Source organism: Bombina bombina, chromosome 5 (genome assembly GCF_027579735.1).
Source record: "Bombina bombina isolate aBomBom1 chromosome 5, aBomBom1.pri, whole genome shotgun sequence".
Lineage (NCBI taxonomy): Eukaryota > Metazoa > Chordata > Amphibia > Anura > Bombinatoridae > Bombina > Bombina bombina.
Genome location: NC_069503.1, coordinates 131,396,188 through 131,419,326, shown reverse-complemented (window position 1 = coordinate 131,419,326; position 23,139 = coordinate 131,396,188). Strand labels below are relative to the sequence as shown.

Below are 23,139 nucleotides of genomic sequence, written 5' to 3'. Positions count from 1 at the left end.
AAGTGACAAAGAGACAGGAAAATGAAAGGAACATTACAGGGACGCTAAACCCACATTTTTTCCTTTCATGATTCAGATAGATGCACTTTTAAGCAACTTTCTAATTTACTCCTTTTATCAATCATTCTTTGTTCTCTTGGTATTTTTATAGCTAAGGAATCAAAGCTAAGGAGCCGGCCCATTTTTGGTTCAGCACCCTTGATAACGCTGATTGGTGGGGTCATTTAGCCATCAATCAGCAAGTGCAACCCAGGTACTGAACCAAAAACTCCTAAGCTTACATTTTGCTTTTCAAATAATGATAGCAAGAGAATGAAGAAAAAATGCATTATAGAAGTAAATTGGAAAGTTGTACGGATTTCATGTCCATTTAAAGGGACACTGAACCCACATTTTTTCTTTCATGATTCATATAGAGCAGCAATTTTAAGCAACTTTCTAATTTACTCCTATTATCAAATTTTGTTAATTCTCTTGATATTAGGAGTAAATTAGAAAGTTGCTTAAAATTGCAGGCTCTATCTGAATCATGAAAGAAAAAAATTTGGGTTTAGTGTCCCTTTAAGGGGGTTTAGTGGTGATTCAGCTTAGTTATTTAATAATAAATTATTAAAAAGGTATTTTAACAAATAGACATCTATTCATTTTTAACCTCCATCTAATACTTAATAGTAATATTCACACCTAGACTACCTATTATGCCCACTGACATTGTAAATAATGCTTTTCCTTTAATGACTGCTGAGGCAAAACTCATAAGCCTCTTTAGAAATGCAAATGACTGGAGAAGAGTAGATAAAGGTATTAACCCAAGACTCCCTGGGAGAAAGTGGAACAAACACAATTTTAAAGGTTTTATTTTACAGGAAAAGGTAGCAAAATAAAAAAAAAAATGTATATTGTAATAATGAAACATTTACAGTATGCTTGGTTAAAATGTTGAGTTCAATGGTCCCTTTAAAGGGATATGAAACCCAATTATTTTCTTTCATAACTCAGAGCAGCAGTTTTAAGCAACTTTCTAATTTACTCCTATTATCAATCTTTCTTTGTTATCTTGGTATCTTTATTTGAAAAGAGCAGGAATGTAAGCTTATGAGCTGGCCCATTTTATTTAGTTCAGCACTTGCTGTTTGGTGGCTTAAATGAAAGAAAATAAAATGGGTTTCATATCCCTTTTAAAGGGACACTGAACCCAAATTTTTTTCTTTCATGATTCAGATAGAGCATGACATTGTAAGCAACTTTCTAATTTACTCCTATTATCTTCTTCGTTCTCTTGCTATCTTTATTTTAAAAGCAGGAATGTCAATCTTAGCAATCAGCCCATTTTAGGTTCAGCACCATGGATAGCGCTTGTTTATTGGAGGATTACATTTACCTACCATAAAGCAAGCATAATCCAGGTTCTCAACTAAAAATGGGCCGGCTCCTATGCATCACATTCCTGCTTTTTAAATAAAGATAGCAATAGAACGAAGAAAAATTGATTATAGGAGTAAATTAGAAAGTTGCTTAAAATTGTATGCTCCATCTGAATCATGAAAGAAAAAAATTGGGTTTAGTGTCCCTTTAAGTCTGAAAGTGGTTTATTATTCTCCTGCCATTTTGTTTAAACGTTCCCTTTTTTTCTGTGTTAGATAATTTACCAAATAAAATGCACTAACAGCTCTGTAATCCCCCAAATGGACATTACAATGTAACAATATTGTACGGACATATAATTCGTTTCTCTATTTGGTTTGAAACAAATTCTTTTAACGTTTTTCTATATTTAATGTAATTTTCTTTCCACAGTTTTCAAACCAACTGACCTTTTGCTATCTTTTTGTATTTAGGATTTCTCATGCATGCTGCAGCATTTGTTCAGTATCTCACTTTCTATCCTGGGACTCTATTCTACGTATCCACTACCCATTTACAATGATCAACTTGGGCTAAATTTCTGCTTCTAGGTCTTCCTTTCTCTGTGTTTGTTGCATGGTACCTCGATGTAGTGTATGCTAGAGCGTAATATTGTGAAGTCCTTTGTCCTGCCTGTAATATGTGTAGGTTTTGCTACCTAAATAAGCACTGTGTAGCAGTAACTGTCTGAGCGCTGGCTTCTTAAAGAACCATTAAATATAGTAGAACTGCATAATCAACACATGCATAATAAAAATGAAATAGCAGTTACCTTGAATTTGAGATGAGCAATTACATTTTTTCTAAATTCAAAGTTTCCTACCATTCCTGTGTCCCCTATGTCATGTGACAGCCATCAACCTTTTACAGACTCATATATGTATACACTGGGAATTCTTGCACATGCTCAGAAAGTGTGCAGATAAAAAGACAGCACAATTTGATAATGAAAGTAAATTGGAACATTTTTAAGAATTGCATGCTCTATCTGAATCATGAAAGTTTAGTTTTCTCTTTTTCTCCTTTAATTCAGCGTATGTAATGTTTTTTTCCTAAAATCTATTACTATTTAGATTTCCATAAAGCTACATAGAATCTGTAAATTAATCTGTTTAATATGTTTTATACACCAATGTAAAACGTTCCTGGTGTACATAAATCTGGATATAAGTTTTTTCTTCATATGAAAGATAAATTAACTGATTTAGAGCCAGATTATAAGTGGAGCAGTATTTAATTCTCCCGCTTGTGCGCTAACTCTGCTAGAACTAAGCTTTTTGCGCACGCATTTACAAGTTAAAAGTAAAAAGTTATCACTCGCGCGATAATCCGACACAGATAAAAAGCTGAAGTTAGAATATTGCACAGGTTAACGTATTCTCCCATAGAAGTCAATGGAGCAAAAAAGTGGGAAAAACCTATCACCCTACATACGCGCAATTCCAATTGCATATTCTCATGTGCGCTAACCCGACATGAAAATATGAATATTTCACATTTCCCTGTTCTTCACATAGCCAAATATGTTCTATTTATTCATAAATATATATTTCTACATATATCTGATGATTTTTTGGTACAATATATATTTATACCTTTATATATACATTATTATATATAGGTATAGATATATACAGATATAAATACTTAGAACATATTTTGCTATTTGCAAGACATTGGAATGTGAAATATTTACAATAAATACACAATATAACACTTTATTAAAAATGAATATTGCATACATATGATTTTAAATGTTTTCACCTACTTGACTGCAAAGGGCTGCACTTATATATATATATATATATATATATATATATATATATATATATATATACATGTGTACATATGTATTTGTGTTTATATGTGTATATGTTCTGTAAATACATATATACTCATATACATACATATGTACAAACACACATATATATATATAACTTTATTAGATAGTGTTATTATGAGTGTAACTGTACTATTCAATATATTTTGTGACACTTTTGATTTTCACAAAACAGTTAACCAGAGCTCTGAGGTCGCGCTAACCAGAAGCGCATTAACTTCAATTGTGCTCAAGTGATAGCATTTACTTTCAATTTATAATACACGCGCTACATCCGATGTGCCACGTGTATCGTGTACAGACACGATAAACCTCTTATTGCTCGCGAGTAATCTGGCCCTTAATGTCCCAATATCAGTGTCGGAAGTTCTGTAGACAGGACGTGTAGAAGCGCCAAGCCTTTTGACAGTTGCTGGACACAGTGCCACTTCCTTTCAACAGTGTACGAAATGCTGTAGAAGACACGGCAGTAGCTAACTTGTGTTTTTGTGCCTCTTTTCATTTTTCACCTTTCAGATGATAAAGGTCTGAGCTGGGCACCTGATTGTTCCTAAATTAGACAAAACCCTGACATCTAGTCACTTGTCATTCCAGGTCCCTGTAACATTTGATGACGTTGCAGCTTATTTTTCGGAGGACGAGTGGAAGGATTTGGAAGAATGTCAGAAGGAGCTGTACAAGGATATGATGAAGGAAAATTATGAAGCTCTCATTTCTTTGGGTAAATCCTGTTATTGTGATTAAAACCAGTTAGAAACCGATTGTACGCACCCAGGATTATTACATTTTTTATGTGTATATAATTGTATGTGTATGTACATATATGTATATATATATAAGAAACAAGAGAATGCACTCTCAGGACTTCTTCAAAAAACCAATTTAATGGAACGTTTTCGGGGTTCACAACCCCTTCATCAGCATACATAACAGACAAAATACAACTCATTTATAGTGTTTCATACAAATTAAATCACACCAACCTTAGTGCCTCTCCAAAAAAGTGCGCCAATATTTCGAGCTTGGAACGCATCTTGCGTTCCACAGTGCTGTCCGAAACCGGAAGTTTCATTACATCACTTCCGGTTTTCGGTCCCAATATACAATCATAAACTTATTCATAAACTTATTCAATCTACATGTTTGAACATTCTTATGTGACATACTAGTGTAGAGAACTTCATATAGACAAACATGTGGAACATTGCCACAAATACCTAAAAATGTGTTAAATATTGGATAGTGTTTGTGCATCGAGTTGGCATGGTGACAGTAACCAAGGTAATTGTATACAATGTAAATTACCCATAAGTGCCATTACCTGTGTTAAGTTTAAAACAAAATACCAACTGGACAGAACAAAGATTTTCTTAATGTGCAAAACAGCATAAATTCATGCTGAATATGCTCATTACAATTAAAATAATAATTGGACTATGTATCAGTACGTCTGGTTGGAACAACGTTGTTTTTTTTTTTTTTGTTTTTAATTTTTGTTTTTATTAGATTTTTCAAAAAGAAAAAAAGTAAAATAGACAAATACAACGAATAGTACATCCAAAACGTACAATTTCAATTGCAAAACAAACATGAAAAGCTAACTAAAGAAGCGCATTCTATACGTTAAGTAGTCATAATCAGTAATTACATGACATGAAAACAGCCAGAAGGGAGTAAAAGAAAACAGAAGGAAAATAATATACGATTTCTGTAATATACAAAAGGCCGTTCTTGGGCCCTTTTAGAATCAACAATACTGATGCTAGAATATAAAATGTACAAATATATATGAAAACAACTTTTCATTAGATAACCAACTATCCCTCAAGACTGTTCAACAAGTTGTTAATAAAATTCTTAAATATAAATAATACATCACTCTCATTGATTAGTCATACTATTCTTAGATATAGTATCATTATGTACATAAGAGTAGGAAAAATAAAGCACAAAAAAAAATAAAGAGAGAGAACATACATAACCGAGCAGAGTTAGCATTGCATTATGCTAGTTCAAAATTTAACCTAAAATTACTACCAGTAGTTTTCTATATCAAGTATTTATTTGAACAAAAAGATGTTTATCAGCTAATGTCTTCTAGTCATATTCAAGCTGGAGCCACAATAAGGACGGGCTTGAATCCCGGGGGGGGGGGGTGGTACGCAACCGGAAGATAAGAAGGAAGAAAAGAGAAAAAAAAAAAAAAAAAAAAAGGGAAAAAGGGGGAAAGAAGAGAAGGGGGAGAGATTTTTCAGTTAGTTATCTGAGCTATTTCTGTAGCTTCTAATAAAGTCTGACCACTTACATTCAAATCTGTGTTGTCGACTTATTCCATTATTAGAACTATCAAGCTGTTCTAATGTATATTGCGAGTGTAGCAGATAGGTTAGGTTATTAATTGTTGGTGCTCTGCTGGATTTCCAATTTTTCAAGATGAGGTATCGCCCCCCCAAAATTACAGTGTTAATTAGCTCAATGTTAGGGGCATCTTCTACCATGTCGTTCCGTTCTACTAGAAAGATAACATGTTGTAAATCTAGAACTAGATGAATATTAAGTACTCTGTTCAACCAAAATTGAATTTTACGCCAGAAATGCTGGATCTTTGGACAACGCCAGATCATGTGGACCAGGTCGGCATCAGCTGAACTGCAACGAGGACATAGGTGGACTGAGTTTCCGCGCCATCTATTTAAATTGGCCGGAGTTATATGAATACGGTTTATCAGTTTAAAATGTGACTCTCGCCATGACGCTGATAGAGTAGTGCGTTCCACCCTTACTATGCTATGTTTAATTGTATCAAGCTCTAAGGAATGAATGTCTCTGCTCCATTTTAGATGAATATCTGACAGATTTGTTTCACCGGACTCGAGAAGCATCATTTTATACCAGTAGCTAATTGCGTGTTTACCTGCCTTAAATAGAGCAAGACCCATTTTAATACCTAGGTGTAGATGAACTCTAGCTGGGTCTATAATGGTCTCAGTGTACCAATGCCGCACTTGTAAGTACGCATAGAAGTCAGTATTTTTGAGATGATAGTGATTTTTTAAAGTAGCGAAAGTGTATACCCCAGATGTTTCTGGATCCCTAAATTGTACTAAGTGTTTCAACCCCAGTCTGGACCATCTGCTGAATAATTTGTTCCTAATGCCTGGGGTGAAGCACGGATTCCCTACAATAGTTACATATTCTGAGGTTTGTGGGATGTCCTTCATGCACATCCTAATAAATTGCCAAGCTTTGATAGTGTGGATTATTGTGATTTTCGTTTTAACCTTGTGTGGAAGGTCCTTGATAGGGCAATGTAGCAGCGCCACTAGGTTGAATGGAGTGACTAGTTTTTGCTCAATTTCATAGGAGGCAACAAATGATCCAGCAGTGAGCCAATCCATGGCAACTTTGGCCAAGCATAATTTATTATAGATCAGAAAGCTAGGGAGTGCTAGGCCACCGCTTTGCCTGGGGAACGAAAGTTTTTGTAAAGTAATGCGTCTCTTGCCCGTACCCCAAATAAACAGCCTGATAGAGCTTTCCAGACGTCTTAGGTCGGCGTTTGTTAGGGGAATTGGGATATTTTGCATTATGTAGAGTAGTTTAGGTAATATGATCATTTTAACCAGATTGATTTTTGCCGTCAATGATAGAGGTAGCTTTGCCCAATTTTTAAGATCTAATTGAATTTTATTTAATAATGGAGAGTAGTTCAGTGGATACCATTCCGCCGGGTCTGTGCTAATTTTGATTCCTAAGTATGTAATGTATTGATCTGCCACCCTGAAAGGTGGAGAGTAGTCTCTACCCATAGGTCTGTTTATCCATAATAGATCAGATTTAGAGATATTTATTTTATAGCCTGAAAATGTACCAAATTTAGCGATTATGTCTATAATTGTTGGGATCTCAGATTGTGGCTTATTAAGAAAGAGTAACAGATCATCCGCATAGAGAAGTAGTTTAAGATATTTATCACCCAGAGGGATCCCTTATAAATGTTGTTTCAACATTAATGCCAGAGGTTCAATTGCTAAGTTGAACAATAGAGGTGAAATTGGACAGCCTTGTCTCGTCCCTGTCAGAATCTCAAAAGTTTCTGTAAGGGCACCATTAACCACGAGTACTGAAGAGGCCTTTGCATATAAAGCATGGATACATTTAGGAAAGTGGTCCCTAAAGCCAAATTGTTCCATAGTAAAGAATAAGTGGTCCCAAATAATTGAGTCGAATGCTTTTTGAGCATCGACTGACAAAATCGCTGTTTCTTCCCTATTGGGTGCCTTATCTATATGATGGAAGTCTAACAATAATAAAATTTTCCGGATACTGGCGGCTGGGTTCCTATTCAACATAAAGCCGACCTGATCCACATGAATCAGCGAGCCAAGTACACGTTTAAGTCTGTTCGATAGAATAGTTGTGAATATTTTGTAATCTGTGTTGAGTAGTGAGATGGGGCGGTATGAGTCGATGAGTTCTGGATCTTTATTCTTTTTTGGAATTAAGATAATTTTAGAGGCTGCAAAATATGCTGAGGGCACCTCACCCTTACATAGATAATCATTAAATAAATTGACCAATGGGGTGTTAATCTCCTCTTTGAGAATCTTATAAAACTCTGACGGAAGCATGTCGGGGCCGGCTGCTTTATCCGGACTGAGTTTATCAATGGCTTGCGTTACCTCTATAGCTGTAATAGGTATGTTAAGTTTCTCTGCCTCGTCTAAAGGTAGCCTTGGGAGTGAAATTTTTTCCCAAAAACAATTTTTATTCTGTATGTGAATCTGAGGGGCTGCATAGAGTTTTTTTAAAAAAATTAGCAAAGCCATTCTTGATTGCCTCTTTCTCAGTAACTCTTATCCCATCTACCACAATAGCCTTAATTGGTTTGGGTGCAGTATGTAGTTTCACCTGGTTTGCTAGGAGCTTGCCTATTTTACTACCATATCTATAATAGCTGGCTCTTTGACGCTGATCTTGCTTTATGGTCTGTTGGAGATTGAATGCCTCCCACTCCTGTTTTGATTTTATATATCTGTGCCAGTTAGTATCATTAGGTGTCGTTATATAGGTGTTGTATGAGTTACTGAGACAGTTAGACAGCTGAATCTCCCTTAAGCGTAAATTTGCTCTAAGTTTACAGGTGTATTGCTTAATTTCTCCCCTGATCACTGCTTTGGCCGCTTCCCAAAATGTTTCTGGTTTGGTACTATGTGGAGAGTTTTGTGTCCTATATTCACTCCATCTTTCAGAGATGAATCTATTAAATGCTGAGTTTTTATATAAGTAACGGGGGAACGTGTACCCTCTGTTTGGCTCATATATGGTGTTGTCTAGACCAATCTCCAAAGATATAGGAGCATGGTCTGAGATAGTGAATTCGCCAATTTGTGATTTAACTACTGAGCCGAGAAGTCTGTCTGACCCAAGGAAATAATCAATGCGTGAAAATGATTTGAACTCTTTTGATTCATAAGTAAATTCTCGATTATTTGGGTATATGTGCCGCCATATGTCCCTAATCTTAAGTGTTCGACAGAATGATCTAAGAATTCTTGTTGCTTTTTGAGATACTTTGACAGTTGTTTGTTTGGTGGTCTGTAATCTATCACTGCTATTAAAGACCATGTTGAAATCTCCAGCAACTATCAGAGTAGTATCAACATAGTGCAAGAGTTTGGTCCTCAGAGATTCCCAAAAAGTATTATCAACAATATTTGGGCCGTATACATTACAAATAGTGTAAATGTGAAAACCCATCTTTATCTTTACAATAATGAAGCGCTCATTGGGGTCTAGTTCTTGTGCTATAATTTTTAAATCTGTCCCTTTTTTTACAAGAATTGCTACCCCCCTTTTACGTGAGGCGCAGGGAGTAAAAATCACTTCCTGCAGCCAATTAGCCTGTAATTTTCTATGTTCCCTATCTGTGAGGTGAGTTTCCTGTAATAAACTTAGGTCCGCTTTCTGTTTTTTAATGTAGTTGAGGATTCTCTTTCTTTTTATCGGGCTAGTGATGCCCCCAACATTCCACGATAAAACCTTCAACAGTGGTATTTTACTTTAAACACAGATAGTAAAGAAACATCCGACGCCACCGAGAGAAAAAAAAAAAAAAAAAAAAAGGGGGGGGGGAAAGAAAGGAAAGGGGGGAAAAGAAGCAAGTGAGTAAGAGAAGGGATCCTCCGCCGGCCATCTCCCACCCCCGGGTGCCACTGCCCAGCATATTATTAACCTCAACTTGACCACATCCTTATCTAATATAAACTTAAATTTAGGTACCATCAGCATAAATCTTAGCTGATGCGATATACCCAGGAAAGCAAAACAAGAGAAAAAGAAAAAAAAAAAAGAGAAGACATAATAGGCATGAAATGTGTAATAGTGACCAGTAATGGGCATTCATATATACTCGAGTCATTGCCCACTAGTGGTAAAAAATGTGTAAATACGGCATGTAGAACCTACGGCCCTATTCCTTAACAGTGGCCCGTTGGTCGATTTTGTGTTTATCTAAGAAAGTCTTGGCCTCCTGAGGCGTGTCTAGTAGAATTAACTCATTACCCATGAAAAGTTTAATTCTGGCTGGGTATAGTAGCCTGGCCGAAAACCCACCATTAATAAGCATGGTGCAATAGGGGGCCATGGTTTTTCGTTTACTGGCTGTCTGGAATGAAAAGTCCTGAAACAGTAAGATTCTATTTTGGTCTATTTCTAGTTGCAGTAGTTTCCTATAAGCTCTGAGAATAGAGATCTTGTCTTGAAAGTTAAGATATCTCACAACTATGGGGCGTTTCTGTACCATGTTGTCTGATAAGCTTTTTACATTGCCAACTTTATGTGCCCTTTCTACCTGTATGTTTTGCTTTTGTATTCCAAGTGCTTTTGGCAGTATTGTATCAGCGAAATGAATTAAATCTTGATAGTTAGGGGTTTCTGGTAAGCTAATAATCCTCAAATTGTTACGACGCGATCTGTCTTCTAGATCTTCAATTTTATCACTAAGGTAGTTTAGTTTGCCATTATGTTGTTGAATTACTTGCTCTGATTTAAACGTAGTGTCCTCGATCTCAGATATTCTAGTTTCCGCATCCAGCAACCTTGAAGAAAAATTCTTCATATCTGAGACCAAGGTGTTAATCTCTGTTTTAATCAGATCAAATTGGGGAAGTAATGATTGTGTTACTTGTTTCGAGATTTCTTCAATGTCTGATTTACTAATGTTAAGAGCACTCATCTCAGCCCTAGAATCTGGGTTGGCATCTAAGCTGTTTCTTGGTTTCCTGTCTTTCACTTTTGTAGGCATTGTGTGAAGTTTAGGGGATAAATATTTATCCATAAATTCTAATCATAAAAAGTGCAGGAAGAAGAAAAAAAAAAAAAAAAAAAAAAAAAAGAAAAGGGGAGGGTGGGGGGTGGGAAGTGACCAGGAGTGAGGGAGATAATGCAAAATAAGTGCGAGTGCAAAAAAATTACTAGTATCGCAGTGAAGGGGGTGAGACTGAGGCGCAAACCGTGTATATTAGGGAGTGACCCCGTGAACAAGTGATAATGCCTGCTCAGTGAAGTCTAGGAACTAAAAATTTTTTTTTATCAGTTTAACCAATTTAAGATTCAACAGCTGATTTATAGAAGGCTTATATACCAAGGTTGGCGTGTGGGTATGCCAGACTAGCCCTCAAAGCAATTATAGCCTCAAAGTATGTGTAGTTTTCTTTTTAGCTTTCTTTTTATTTTCTCCTCCCTTCTCCTCTTCTTCTACTTTTTAAAAGTGTCCTATTTACTATTTCAGCACACAATTTATGCCCCTCTGAAGAGAGAAATCAATTAGCAGGAGAGCATTTTTATCAGCACTTAGCCAGTGAAGATTAAAGGTTACTTAAATAAACATAGTAAGGAAGGAAGAAACAAAAACAACACCTTCTTTGCTAACCCAGGGCAGAGACTGTGACCCTAGAGGGAAAAGAAAACAGATAAAGAATATACAACAGAACACTTTACCCACACTCAAACCGTACAAATTAAAGACTCAGGACATAGACACAGAAAGTATTTGCATGTGATATTACTAGCTGCATTAATAAGCAAAACATAGAGAGCAGACAGCCTGCAGCCAGGTTAACATGAGTCCTCTGTTCCCTAGCACTGAGTGTGTTAGTAAAAATGTCCAGCTCTCAGTTGTTCCTACTATAAGATAGCATCAGATGTTTAACACCCTAGTGTAAGGCAAATTTAGGTAGCAGAGTGTAGACAATCTTCTTTTTAGCAGGAGGAAAGTCTTAGCTCGATTACACGCTGTTTCACCAGCCAAAGGTGAGCAACAGGCAAGGATGATAAGCAGACAAACTGCAGCCGGTTTGATGTAAATCCTCTGCTACCTAGAGCTAAATGAGTTAGCGAGCTTGTCCAGCTATCCGAAATTCCTACTGTATATCAGCCTCAGAGAGATTAGCACCTTAGTATAGGGCAAAGTAAGATAGCAGAGTGTGAACCATCTTCATTTTAGCAGGGTAAGAGACTTAGTTCAAAATACACACTGCTTCACCAGCCATCTCATTAACTCAGTCATAGCAGTGGTTTAATAACGATCCTACTGCAAGATTTTTCACCAGTTAGTTCCTCATTGAAACATAGGAGTCACAACTGACATAGCTGATGCGAATATAGACCCAGGTTTTTAAGCTATATTAGAAGCCCAATAGCCCCTGCCCTCACTCTAGCTTTGCCTTAGGGTCAGTAATAGGCTCAGAGGTACACAGAATGTTAATGCTGTTCTGGGCTATTTCTGGTCCAGGCCTTCAGGTAGTGTATTGGTGTATTAGTGACCCCCTAGGTCAGTGCTTATCCCTTCCGCCCGTCTTTCCGCTTACCTTCACCCAGTAACCGACACCGGGACTTACATACAAGTGCAGGGGCGGCTTCTCTCCAGGGTACAGCAGCCGAAGTGTAAATGGAGGGTATGGACAACAGCAACAAATTTCCTCACACGATCAGCACTATCATCCGTCACCTCCTATCACCACCGATCGAGGGTATCACGGCTTTCCAGGACTCGTACTGTCTCGCTCCGGGGTATGTTCGTCCCGGGCAAATCAGCGCGGTCTGCAGCGCTCTCAGCCAGCAACCGAGTAGAAAGTGCGCCTCCAGCGATCCTCTCCAAGAGCCCGTCTTCCCCGTGCCCCGCTTTGTGCAGCCTAGGGCCGGGACAGGCACTCCGCTTGTCCTTGTTTCTCGGGCCCGTCGTTCAGCCTCTTAGCGTAGCTGCAAAGCCTCTGGTTCCTTCCTCACCGCTGGCCGTGATGCCGAGGCAAGGCGGCACTAGCCCCACGAGGCTTCCAAACGCCGACAGAGAGTGTAGTCCCTCCGGCCTTGCTAGGATATCAGCTTCCCCAGCCTAAGGCAGTTAGCGTATTGGCGTGGTGTGTTCGCCGCGGTCAGGCGAGCATTCTGTGCAGAGCAGCTGCACCTACTTGCTCCTCCTACCGGATAGTGTTGGATAGTGTTTGTGCATCGAGTTGGCATGGTGACAGTAACCAAGGTAATTGTATACAATGTAAATTACCCATAAGTGCCATTACCTGTGTAAAGTTTAAAACAAAATACCAACTGGACAGAACAAAGATTTTCTTAATGTGCAAAACAGCATAAATTCATGCTGAATATGCTCATTACAATTAAAATAATAATTGGACTATGTATCAGTACGTGTGGTTGGAACAACGTTTTCTAAATAAGAAACAAATGGAATGCTGCAAATATGGATGGAAAAAATTAGAGTGTGACACCAATATGATATATGGGTAACTTGGACCAACTGACAGTTGGCATGAATATTACTTCAATCGATATGCGAACAGATAGATGCATATAGTGAGAGGAATATATAATGAAAGGAATATGTGGGATATTGTAGGGCTGTACAAATTATAAGCTGTACAGCTGGGGCATCACATCGTGTTCATATATAGTAAATTTGGCCATCGGGCGGTTATAACATACATCAGCCCAAATGTAGATGCAGATGAATATATATAATGGCTGGGAAAATATATAAGGGTGGTAACCTTATTTTAGATTTATAGCCTCAAACATGGCAGCAAAGCAACCAATATAACAAGATAGAAAGCATAATGATAATAAGGACATATAGCTCATATATACAGTCCCAACATCAGAAATTTCACCAAGTGGGTATAGTAGTATTCATATCCGCTATAAGACTTGTGGTGCGTGTTTGAACAGTGGGTAATTGCACAGGGCAGACCAGGCTTCCACGGAGAAGATGGAGACAGATGTCACCCCTGCTCCGTGCCGTTAGGTACACAACACTTCCCCCTAAAAATAGGGGCAAATCGAATGTGTACCAAAAACGGAGCCATAGTGTCCACCTGACATACCCCAAGTATGTAGCACCCCAATTATTGATCATAGAAGGCTCTTAAAGTCCGGCATGGTATTCAAGCCGCCTGGTTGTATCGTGCCCAGTCTGAACATCCACTGGGCCTCGCGTTTCAGAAGTTGCTTGTTCCGGTCGCCCCCCCGGTCCGGTTTCGGACAGCACTGTGGAACGCAAGATGCGTTCCAAGCTCGAAATATTGGCGCACTTTTTTGGAGAGGCACTAAGGTTGGTGTGATTTAATTTGTATGAAACACTATAAATGAATTGTATTTTGTCTGTTATGTATGCTGATGAAGGGGTTGTGAACCCCGAAAATGTTCCATTAAATTGGTTTTTTGAAGAAGTCCTGAGAGTGCATTCTCTTGTTTCTTATTTGATGCTGTATCATTGCACCCAGGCGAGCTGTCTATCGGTGGGCTGAACTGGAAATTGTTTACTCTATATATATATATATATATATATATATATATATATATATATATATATATATATATATATATAATTTCACAGCCCTCGCCTGTCCCTTTCTTCTTTTTGTCAAGTGTTTATTATGTTTTAGGCAGTAAGTATAAACAAAGGCTAAACATCTTCACATCAATTAAAAATATAACTCTCGGAAAACATCTACTTGCAAAACTGACCTTTTTTCATAGCTAAGAATATTCTGCTGTCCATCACTAACTATAGATTCTTTACCTTTATTTTTTTGTTTGCAAAAATTGCTTTTGCTTGTTGAAGTCTCTACCTTTACTGAAAATGTCAGTACTATAGTAATGTTTATAGAAAACCTATGTGGACAAGAAGCAGCAGAAGAAATCAACCTCACAGTAGGTGTGAGAGATCCAATTGTTCCTGATCATTTTGGGGAGGGTGTAGACCAGCTTTGGTTGGGAGGTTCCTGCTACTTTAGTATAACATAACTATAATTAACTTTATTGCTTACTACCCCATTGGCCAGAGTTTGTTATGTTAATAGGCTTGTGACATAAGGGACAAGAGACCCTTCAGTGTGTCATATTTTGATTTACTTTTAGATGAATCCTGTTACCTTGAATAAGCCCTATTACTTGACACAAATCAATTTTGAATGTATTTATTTTTTGTCAGTTGTAGAAAGTAAGGTCAAAGCAATCAGTCTTTGTGTTTAAGGCAGCAGCTCTGGCACCCAGCTCCTAATTTAGCCCACACTAAATTATAACAAACCCTTGACAGGCTTGAATAAAACTCATTATTTCCTGATGGACAAATCCACAATCACCATTAGCATTTGAGTTAGGGGAACTGAGGTACAACATTGTAGACAGCCTTATAAATCCCACTAGTTGCAAAGTGTTCTCTCATTTTTAAGTACTGTAAATGAATGTGATATACTTTGTGTATGTATTTATAATATTTAGTCACGTTATTTATTAAAAAAGGAATTTAGCTTTTTCATTTCTTCTTACAGAGGATGGGCCTGGGAATGATAAAGAGAAACCTCAGCCAAAGTTTAATGAAAAGCTGGAAAGTATAGAAATTCCAACGTTGCCCAATTTGGAACAAACATCACAGGGAACAGACATGGGAAATGGGTGCAAGAGCCAGCAAACACAAAGCAGACCAGAAAAAAATAGGACAGCAAGCACACAGGATGATCTTTCTCTTTATGCAGAAAGTTTAGGCCCAATAAATAGCCATGCTGGCTCAATGAAGGATGAAGGTGAGAAGACCTATCAGTGCTCAGAGTGTGGAAAGACCTTCCGAAAGCGGGACAGCCTGAAACGTCACCAGCAGACTCACACTGGGGAGAGGCCCTATACATGCATAGAGTGTGGTAAGAGCTTTATACAGAAGCAACACCTGGTAACACACCTCAGGACACATACTGGGGAGAAGCCTTTTAAATGTGAGGAATGCGGGAAGAGCTTAAGTACGAATGAGCGTCTAAAGATCCACCAGAGAATTCACACAGGTGAGAGACCTTACAAGTGTGAAGATTGCGGAAAAAGCTTTAGAGCACACAGAGTCCTCAAAGTCCACCAACAGACCCACACTGGAGAGAGGATCCATAAGTGTGAGGACTGTGGCAAGCGTTTCAGGCACAAGCAAACGCTGTTGGCTCACCAGAGAAGTCACACCGGGGAGACTACCTACAGCTGCAGTGAGTGTGGAGAAAGCTTTCGCACCTTCAAGCACTTGAAGCTACATCAGAAGCTGCATCGTGGGGAAAAGCCACATGAATGTGAGGACTGTGGGAAAAGGTTTAGAAAACGGGAGCATTTAAGACGCCACCAGCAGATCCATACAGGCGAACGTCCTTTTTCCTGTGAGGAGTGTGGCAAGGGCTTTATCCAGAAGCATCACTTGGTAAGGCATCAAAGAACTCATACTGGGGAAAGACCCTTCACAGTGGTGATTTTGGAGGAATTCCCATACTCCAACTCCTCTACTGGCACCTGCAGGGGAAGTCCTCATATATGTAGTGAATGTGGCAAAAGCTTCACAACATATGAACATCTGAAGCGCCACAACAGAATCCACACAGGGGAGCGGCCCAACAAGTGTGACGACTGTGGGAGGACCTTTAAATCCCAGAAGCTCCTGAAGGCCCATAAACAGGCACAAGATGCAGAGACAGGGCAATGCAGAGATGAAGACAGTGAGAATAGCGATCGGTTGGCACCCGGGGAAAAGCCATTTGAGTGTGGGGAATGTGGGAAGACATTCCGCTTCCTAAAGCACTTAAAGTTCCACCTTCACACTCATACAGGTGAGAGGCCCTTCAAATGTGATGCTTGCCAGAAAACTTTCAGGAAACGTGACTGTCTAAAGAGGCACCAGCAGATCCACACAGGGGAGAGGCCCTTCACTTGTGCGGACTGTGGCAAAGGTTTTATTCAGAAACAGCACTTAGTAAGACACCAGAGAACTCATACGGGGGAGCGGCCTTACATCTGCAGTGAATGTGGAAAGACATTCAGTACCTGTGAGCACCTAAAAATTCATGGTCGAACCCACACAGGAGAGAAACCCTACAAATGCAATGACTGTGGTCAGAGCTTCCGCAAGCGGGAGTACCTGAAATGTCACCAACAGACCCACACAGGGGAGAGGCCCTTCACCTGCTCGGAGTGTGGGAAGAGTTTTATCCAGAAGCACCATCTCATTGCACATCTACGGACCCACACAGGGGAGCGACCTTATCAATGCAATGATTGTGGAAAAACGTTCAGACACAAGCAGAATCTGACAACACATCAAAAGACTCATGGAATAGGCTTGTAAAAGGGTGAAACACTTGACTCGAGTGAGACATCTTTTAACTCAACCCACAACAAACCATTTGCCTCCCCTCAAATTTTATTTCTCCCTTACCTAAATTCCTTCACCGGAGTCATTATGGATGTGCAAATTTATTCTCTTCTGTTAAGAGGTCATATGACCCTTCGACGTGCTCAAAAAGGTAGTGAATCCACATCCTAATCTTTAGAAGAAAACATTTTTAAAAGGGAAAAAAGAAAAACATTTCTGAGCAGTGCCAAGCAGAAACACAAACTTCAAACTGTCTTAATATAATTTCAGTGGTAGAATGGAGCCTGTTTTATTATCATTCTGCCCCATTACCCTCTCACATTTCCAGATAACGAACAAAAGCCCTTGCAGTAATGGTCGCCCCTTATCAGTAAACGTTCTACTGCCAGGAAGGTCAGTAACGCCAGGTAGGTCAGTAATTTGCCAGCTCATCAGGAAGCAACAGTCATTACAGATTATCTCAGACCTGGGTTTTGGGACTGATAGATGCATCAGTAAACTACGCACGGGAGTGGATATTAGTACATTTGCTTCAGAACAAGCTATGCACTTATTATGAGTAATTTCTTAATGTACCAAGGCATCAAAAGCTGCAATATACTAGGCAATTGTCTATAATCCTAACCCCAAGGTATAAAACACCGGAACCTGTACTTATATATAATAAATGAAAAAATCCTTTTTTTGTACCATAAATATTTACTTCTGGCTTCTAAAATTTGTTATACATTATATATACAGTGGGGGGAAAAAGTATTTAGTCAGCCACCAATTGTGCAAGTTCTCCCACTTAAGAAGATGACAGAGGCCTGTAATTTTCATCATAGGTATACCTCAACTATGAAAGACAAAATGTGGAAACAAATCCAGACAATCACATTGTCTGATTTGGAAAGAATTTATTTGCAAATTATGGTGGAAAATAAGTATTTGGTCAATATCAAAAGTTCATCTCTATACTTTGTTATATATCCTTGGTTGGCAATGACAGAGGTCAAACGTTTTCTGTAAGCCTTCACAAGGTTGTCACACACTGTTGCTGGTTTGTTGGCCCATTCCTGCATGCAGATCTCCTCTAGAGCAGTGATGTTTTGGGGCTGTCGCTGGGCAACACAGACTTTCAACTCCCTCCAAAAGTTTTCTATGGGCTTGATATCTGGAGACTGGCTAGGCCACTCCAGGAACTTGAAATGCTTCTTATGAAGCCACTCCTTCGTTGCCCGGGCAGTGTGTTTGGGATCATTGTCATGCTGAAAGACCCAGCCACATTTCATCTTCAATGCCCTTGCTGATGGAAGGAGGTTTGCACTCAAAATCTCACGATACATGGCCCCATTCATTCTTTCATGTACACGGATCAGTCGTCCTGTTCCCTTTGCAGAGAAACAGCCCCAAAGAATGATGTTGCCACCGCCATGCTTCACAGTAGGTATGGTGTTCTCTCGCCTCCAAACACAACAAGTTGTGTTTCTACCAAACAGTTCTACTTTGGTTTCATCTGACCATATGACATTCTCCCAATCCGCTTCTGGATCATCCAAATGCTCTCTAGCATACTTCAGACGGGCACGGACATGTACTGGCTTAAGCAGGGGGACACGCCTGGCACTGCAGGATCTGAGTCCCTGGCGGCGTAATGTGTTACTGATGGTAGCCTTTGTTACGTTGGTCCAAACTCTCTGCAGGTCATTCACTGGGTGCCCCCATGTGGTTCTGGGATGTTTGCTCAATTTTGACCCCACGGGGTGAGATCTTGCATGGAGCCCCAGATCGAGGGAGATTATCAGTATTCTTGTATGTCTTCCATTTTCTAATTATTGCTCCCACAGTTGATTTCTTCACACAAAGCATCTTGCCTATTGCAGATTCAGTCTTCCCAGCCTGGTGCAGGTCTACAATTTTGTTTCTGGTGTCCTTTGACAGCTCTTTGGTCTTCACCATAGTGGAGTTTGGAGTGTGACTGTTTGAGGTTGTGGACAGGTGTCTTTTATACTGATAACAAGTTCAAACAGGTGCCATTAATACAGGTAATGAGTGGAGGACAGAGGAGCCTCTTAAAGAAGAAGATACAGGTCTGTGAGAGCCAGAAATCTTGCTTGTTTGTAGGTGACCAAATACTTATTTTCCACCATACTTTGCAAATAAATTCTTTCCAAATCAGACAATGTGATTGTCTGGATTTATTTCCACATTTTGTCTCTCATAGTTGAGGTATACCTATGATGAAAATGACAGGCCTCTCTCATCTTCTTAAGTGGGAGAACTTGCACAATTGGTGGCTGACTAAATACTTTTCTGCCCCACTGTGTATATATATATATATATATATATATATATATATATATACTGTGTGTATATATATATATATATATTCTATTATTCTATTGTTTTTTTCCTCCCTAGCAGTTATATCTCATAAAAATACTTTACTTATATTCTTCATTAGCAAATGAAGAGCAAAATGTTAGCTTCCTTCCTCTATGATCCATACTCTGGGGTTGTCTTTACAGAACAATTTGCCTCTACAGTAAATGGTTTCCTTTTGCTTTCAGCCTTGACATCACCAAGTTATATAAACTACAGTAATGTTAGTTTGGTGCTGCTAATATCCACACAGCACCTTCTATATTTGTCCAGTTGCTCAGCGATTAAATTACCTACAGCTGGTGTTAAAAAAGCACATTTTCTCCAACATAGGTGTGTCCGGTCCACGGCGTCATCCTTACTTGTGGGATATTCTCCTCCCCAACAGGAAATGGCAAAGAGCCCAGCAAAGCTGGTCACATGATCCCTCCCAGGCTCCGCCTACCCCAGTCATTCTCTTTGCCGTTGTACAGGCAACATCTCCACGGAGATGGCTTAGAGTTTTTTAGTGTTTAACTGTAGTTTTTATTATTCAATCAAGAGTTTGTTATTTTAAAATAGTGCTGGTATGTACTATTTACTCAGAAACAGAAAAGAGATGAAGATTTCTGTTTGTATGAGGAAAATGATTTTAGCACCGTAACTAAAATCCATGGCTGTTCCACACAGGACTGTTGAGAGCAATTAACTTCAGTTGGGGGAACAGTGTGCAGTCTCTTACTGCTTGAGGTATGACACATTCTAACAAGACGATGTAATGCTGGAAGCTGTCATTTTCCCTATGGGATCCGGTAAGCCATGTTTATTAAGATAGTAAATAAGGGCTTCACAAGGGCTTATTAAGACTGTAGACTTTTTCTGGGCTAAATCGATTCATTATTAACACATATTTAGCCTTGAGGAATCATTTATTCTGGGTATTTTGATATGATTATATCGGCAGGCACTGTTTTTGACACCTTATTCTTTAGGGGCTTTCCCTAATCATAGTCAGAGCCTCATTTTCGCGCCGGTATGGCGCACTTGTTTTTGAGGACAGCATGGCATGCAGCTGCATGTGTGTGGAGCTCTGATACACAGAAAAGTCTTTCTGAAGGCATCATTTGGTATCGTATTCCCCTTTGGGCTTGGTTGGGTCTCAGCAAAGCAGATTCCAGGGACTGTTAAGGGGTTAAATATAAAAACGGCTCCGGTTCCGTTATTTTAAGGGTTAAAGCTTCCAAATTTGGTGTGCAATACTTTTAAGGCTTTAAGACACTGTGGTGAAATGTTGGTGAATTTTGAACAATTCCTTCATACTTTTTCGCAATTGCAGTAATAAAGTGTGTTTAGTTTAAAATTTAAAGTGACAGTAACGGTTTTATTTTAAAACGTTTTTTGTGCTTTGTTATCAAGTTTATGCCTGTTTACAATGTCTGAACTACCAGATAGATTGTGTTCTGACTGTGGGGAAACCAAGGTTCCTTCTCATTTAACTATATGTATTTTATGTCATAAAAAAATTTAGTAAAAATGATGCCCAAGATGATTCCTCAAGTGAGGGGAGTAAGCATGGTACTGCATCATCCCCTCCTTCGTCTACACCAGTCTTGCCCATACAGGAGGCCCCTAGTACATCTAGTGCGCCAATACTCCTTACTATGCAACATTTAACGGCTGTAATGGATAATTCTATCAAAAACATTTTAGCCAATATGCCCACTTATCAGTGAAAGCGCGACTGCTCTGTTTTAGAAAATTCTGTAGAGCATGAGAACGCTGATGATATGGTTTCTGAAGGGCCCCTACACCAGTCTGAGGGGGCCAAGGAGGTTTTGTCTGAGGGAGAAATTTCAGATTCAGGATACATTTCTCAATAAGCTGAACCTGATGTGATTACTTTTAAATTTAAGTTGGAACATCTCCGCGCTCTGCTTAAGGAGGTGTTATCCAATTTGGATGATTGTGATTATCTGGTCATTCCAGAACCACTATGTAAAATGGAAAAGTTCTTAGAGGCCCCGGGGCCCCCCGAAGCTTTTCCTATATCCAAGCGGGTGGCGTACATTGTTAGTAAAGAATGGGACAGGCCCGGTATACCTTTAGTACCTCCCCCCATATTTATAAAATTGTTTTCCTATAGTCGACCCCAGAAAGGACTGATGGCAGACAGTCCCCAAGGTCGAGGGGGCGGTTTCTACTCTACACAAGCGCGCCACTATACCCATAGAAGATAGTTGTGCTTTCCAAGATCCTATGGATAAAAAATTAGAAGGTCTGCTAAAGATGTTTGTTCAGCAAGGTTCCCTTCTACAACCAATTGCATGCATTGTCCCTGTCACTGCAGCCGCGTGTTTCTAGTTTGATGAGCTAGGAAAGGCGATTATTAGTAATTCTTCTTCTTATGAGGAGATTATGGACAGAATTCGTGCTCTTAAATTGGCTAATTCTTTCACCCTAGACGCCACCTTGCAATAGGCTAGGTTAGCGGCGAAAAAATTCTGGGTTTGCTATTGTGGCGCAGAGCGCTTTGGTTAAAATCTTGGGCAGCGGATGCGTCTTCCAAGAACAAATTGCTTGACATTCCTTTCAAGGGGAAAACACTCTTTGGCCCTGACTTGAAAGAGATTTTCTCTGATATCACTGGGGGCAAGGGCCACGCCCTTCCTCAGGATAGGTCTTTTCAAGACCAAAAATAAACCTAAGTTTCGTCCCTTTCGCAGAAACGGATCAGCCCCAAGGGCTATGTCCTTTAAGCAGGAAGGTAATACTTCTCAAGCCAATCCAGCCTGGAGACCTATGCAAGGCTGGAACAAAAGAGAGCAGGCCAGGAAACCTGCCACTGCTACCAAGACAGCATGAAATGCGGGCCCCCGATCCGGGACCGGATCTGGTGGGGGGCAGACTCTCTCTCTTCGCTCAGGGGGCAAGAGATGTTCTGGATCCTTGGGCGCTAGAAATAGTCTCCCAAGGTTATTCTCTGGAGTTCAAGGGGCTTCCTCCAAGGGGGAGGTTCCACAGGTCTCAGTTGTCTTCAGATCACATAAGAAGACAGGCATTCTTACATTGGGTAGAAGACCTGCTAAAAATGGGAGTGATTCATCCTGTTCCATTAGGAGAACAAGGGATGGGGTCCTACTCCAATCTGTTCATAGTTCCCAAAAAAGAGGGAACGTTCAGACCAATCTTAGATCTCAAGATCTTGAACAAGTTTCTCAAGGTTCCATCGTTCAAGATGGAAACCATTCGAACACTCCTTCCTTTCATCCAGGAAGGTCAATTCATGACCAAGGTGGATTTCAAGGATGCGTATCTACATATTCCTATCCACAAGGAACATCATCGGTTCCTGAGGTTTGAATTCCTGGACAAGCATTTCCAGTTCGTGGCGTTTTCTTTCGGATTAGCCACTGCTCCTAGGATTTTCTCATAGGTACTAGGGTCCCTTCTGGCGGTGCTAAGACCAAGGGGCATTGCTGTAGTACCTTACTTGGACGACATTCTGATTCTAGCGTCGTCCCTTCCTCAAGTAAAGGCTCACACGGACATTGTCCTGGCCTTTCTCAGATCTCACGGATGGAAAGTGAACGTGGAAAAGAGTTCTCTATCTCCGTCAACGAGGGTTCCCTTCTTGGGAACTATAATAGACTCCTTAGAAATGAGGATTTTTCTGACAGAAGCCAGAAAAACAAAACTTCTAGACTCTTGTCGGATACTTCATTCCGTTCCTCTTCCTTCCATAGCGCAGTGCATGGAAGTGATAGGTTTGATGGTTGCGGCAATGGACATAGTTCCTTTTGTGCGCATTCATCTATGACCATTACAACTGTTCATGCTCAGTCAGTGGAATGGGGACTATTCA

General features: G+C 39.5%; 1 protein-coding gene across 2 annotated transcripts in view; it reads left to right on the top strand.

Moving 5' to 3' along the window:
• The window catches only part of LOC128660079 (zinc finger protein 665), a 67,612-nt gene extending 49,982 nt beyond the window's left edge, over positions 1–17,630 (top strand). For both annotated transcript variants that reach the window (XM_053713691.1, XM_053713692.1), the window contains 2 exons: positions 3,839–3,965; positions 15,091–17,630. In XM_053713691.1, coding sequence (XP_053569666.1) covers positions 3,839–3,965; positions 15,091–16,907 — 1,944 coding nt within the window. In that variant the 3' untranslated portion in view covers positions 16,908–17,630. The remainder of the gene's footprint in view (positions 1–3,838; positions 3,966–15,090) is intronic.
• The last annotated feature ends 5,509 nt before the right edge of the window (positions 17,631–23,139 follow it).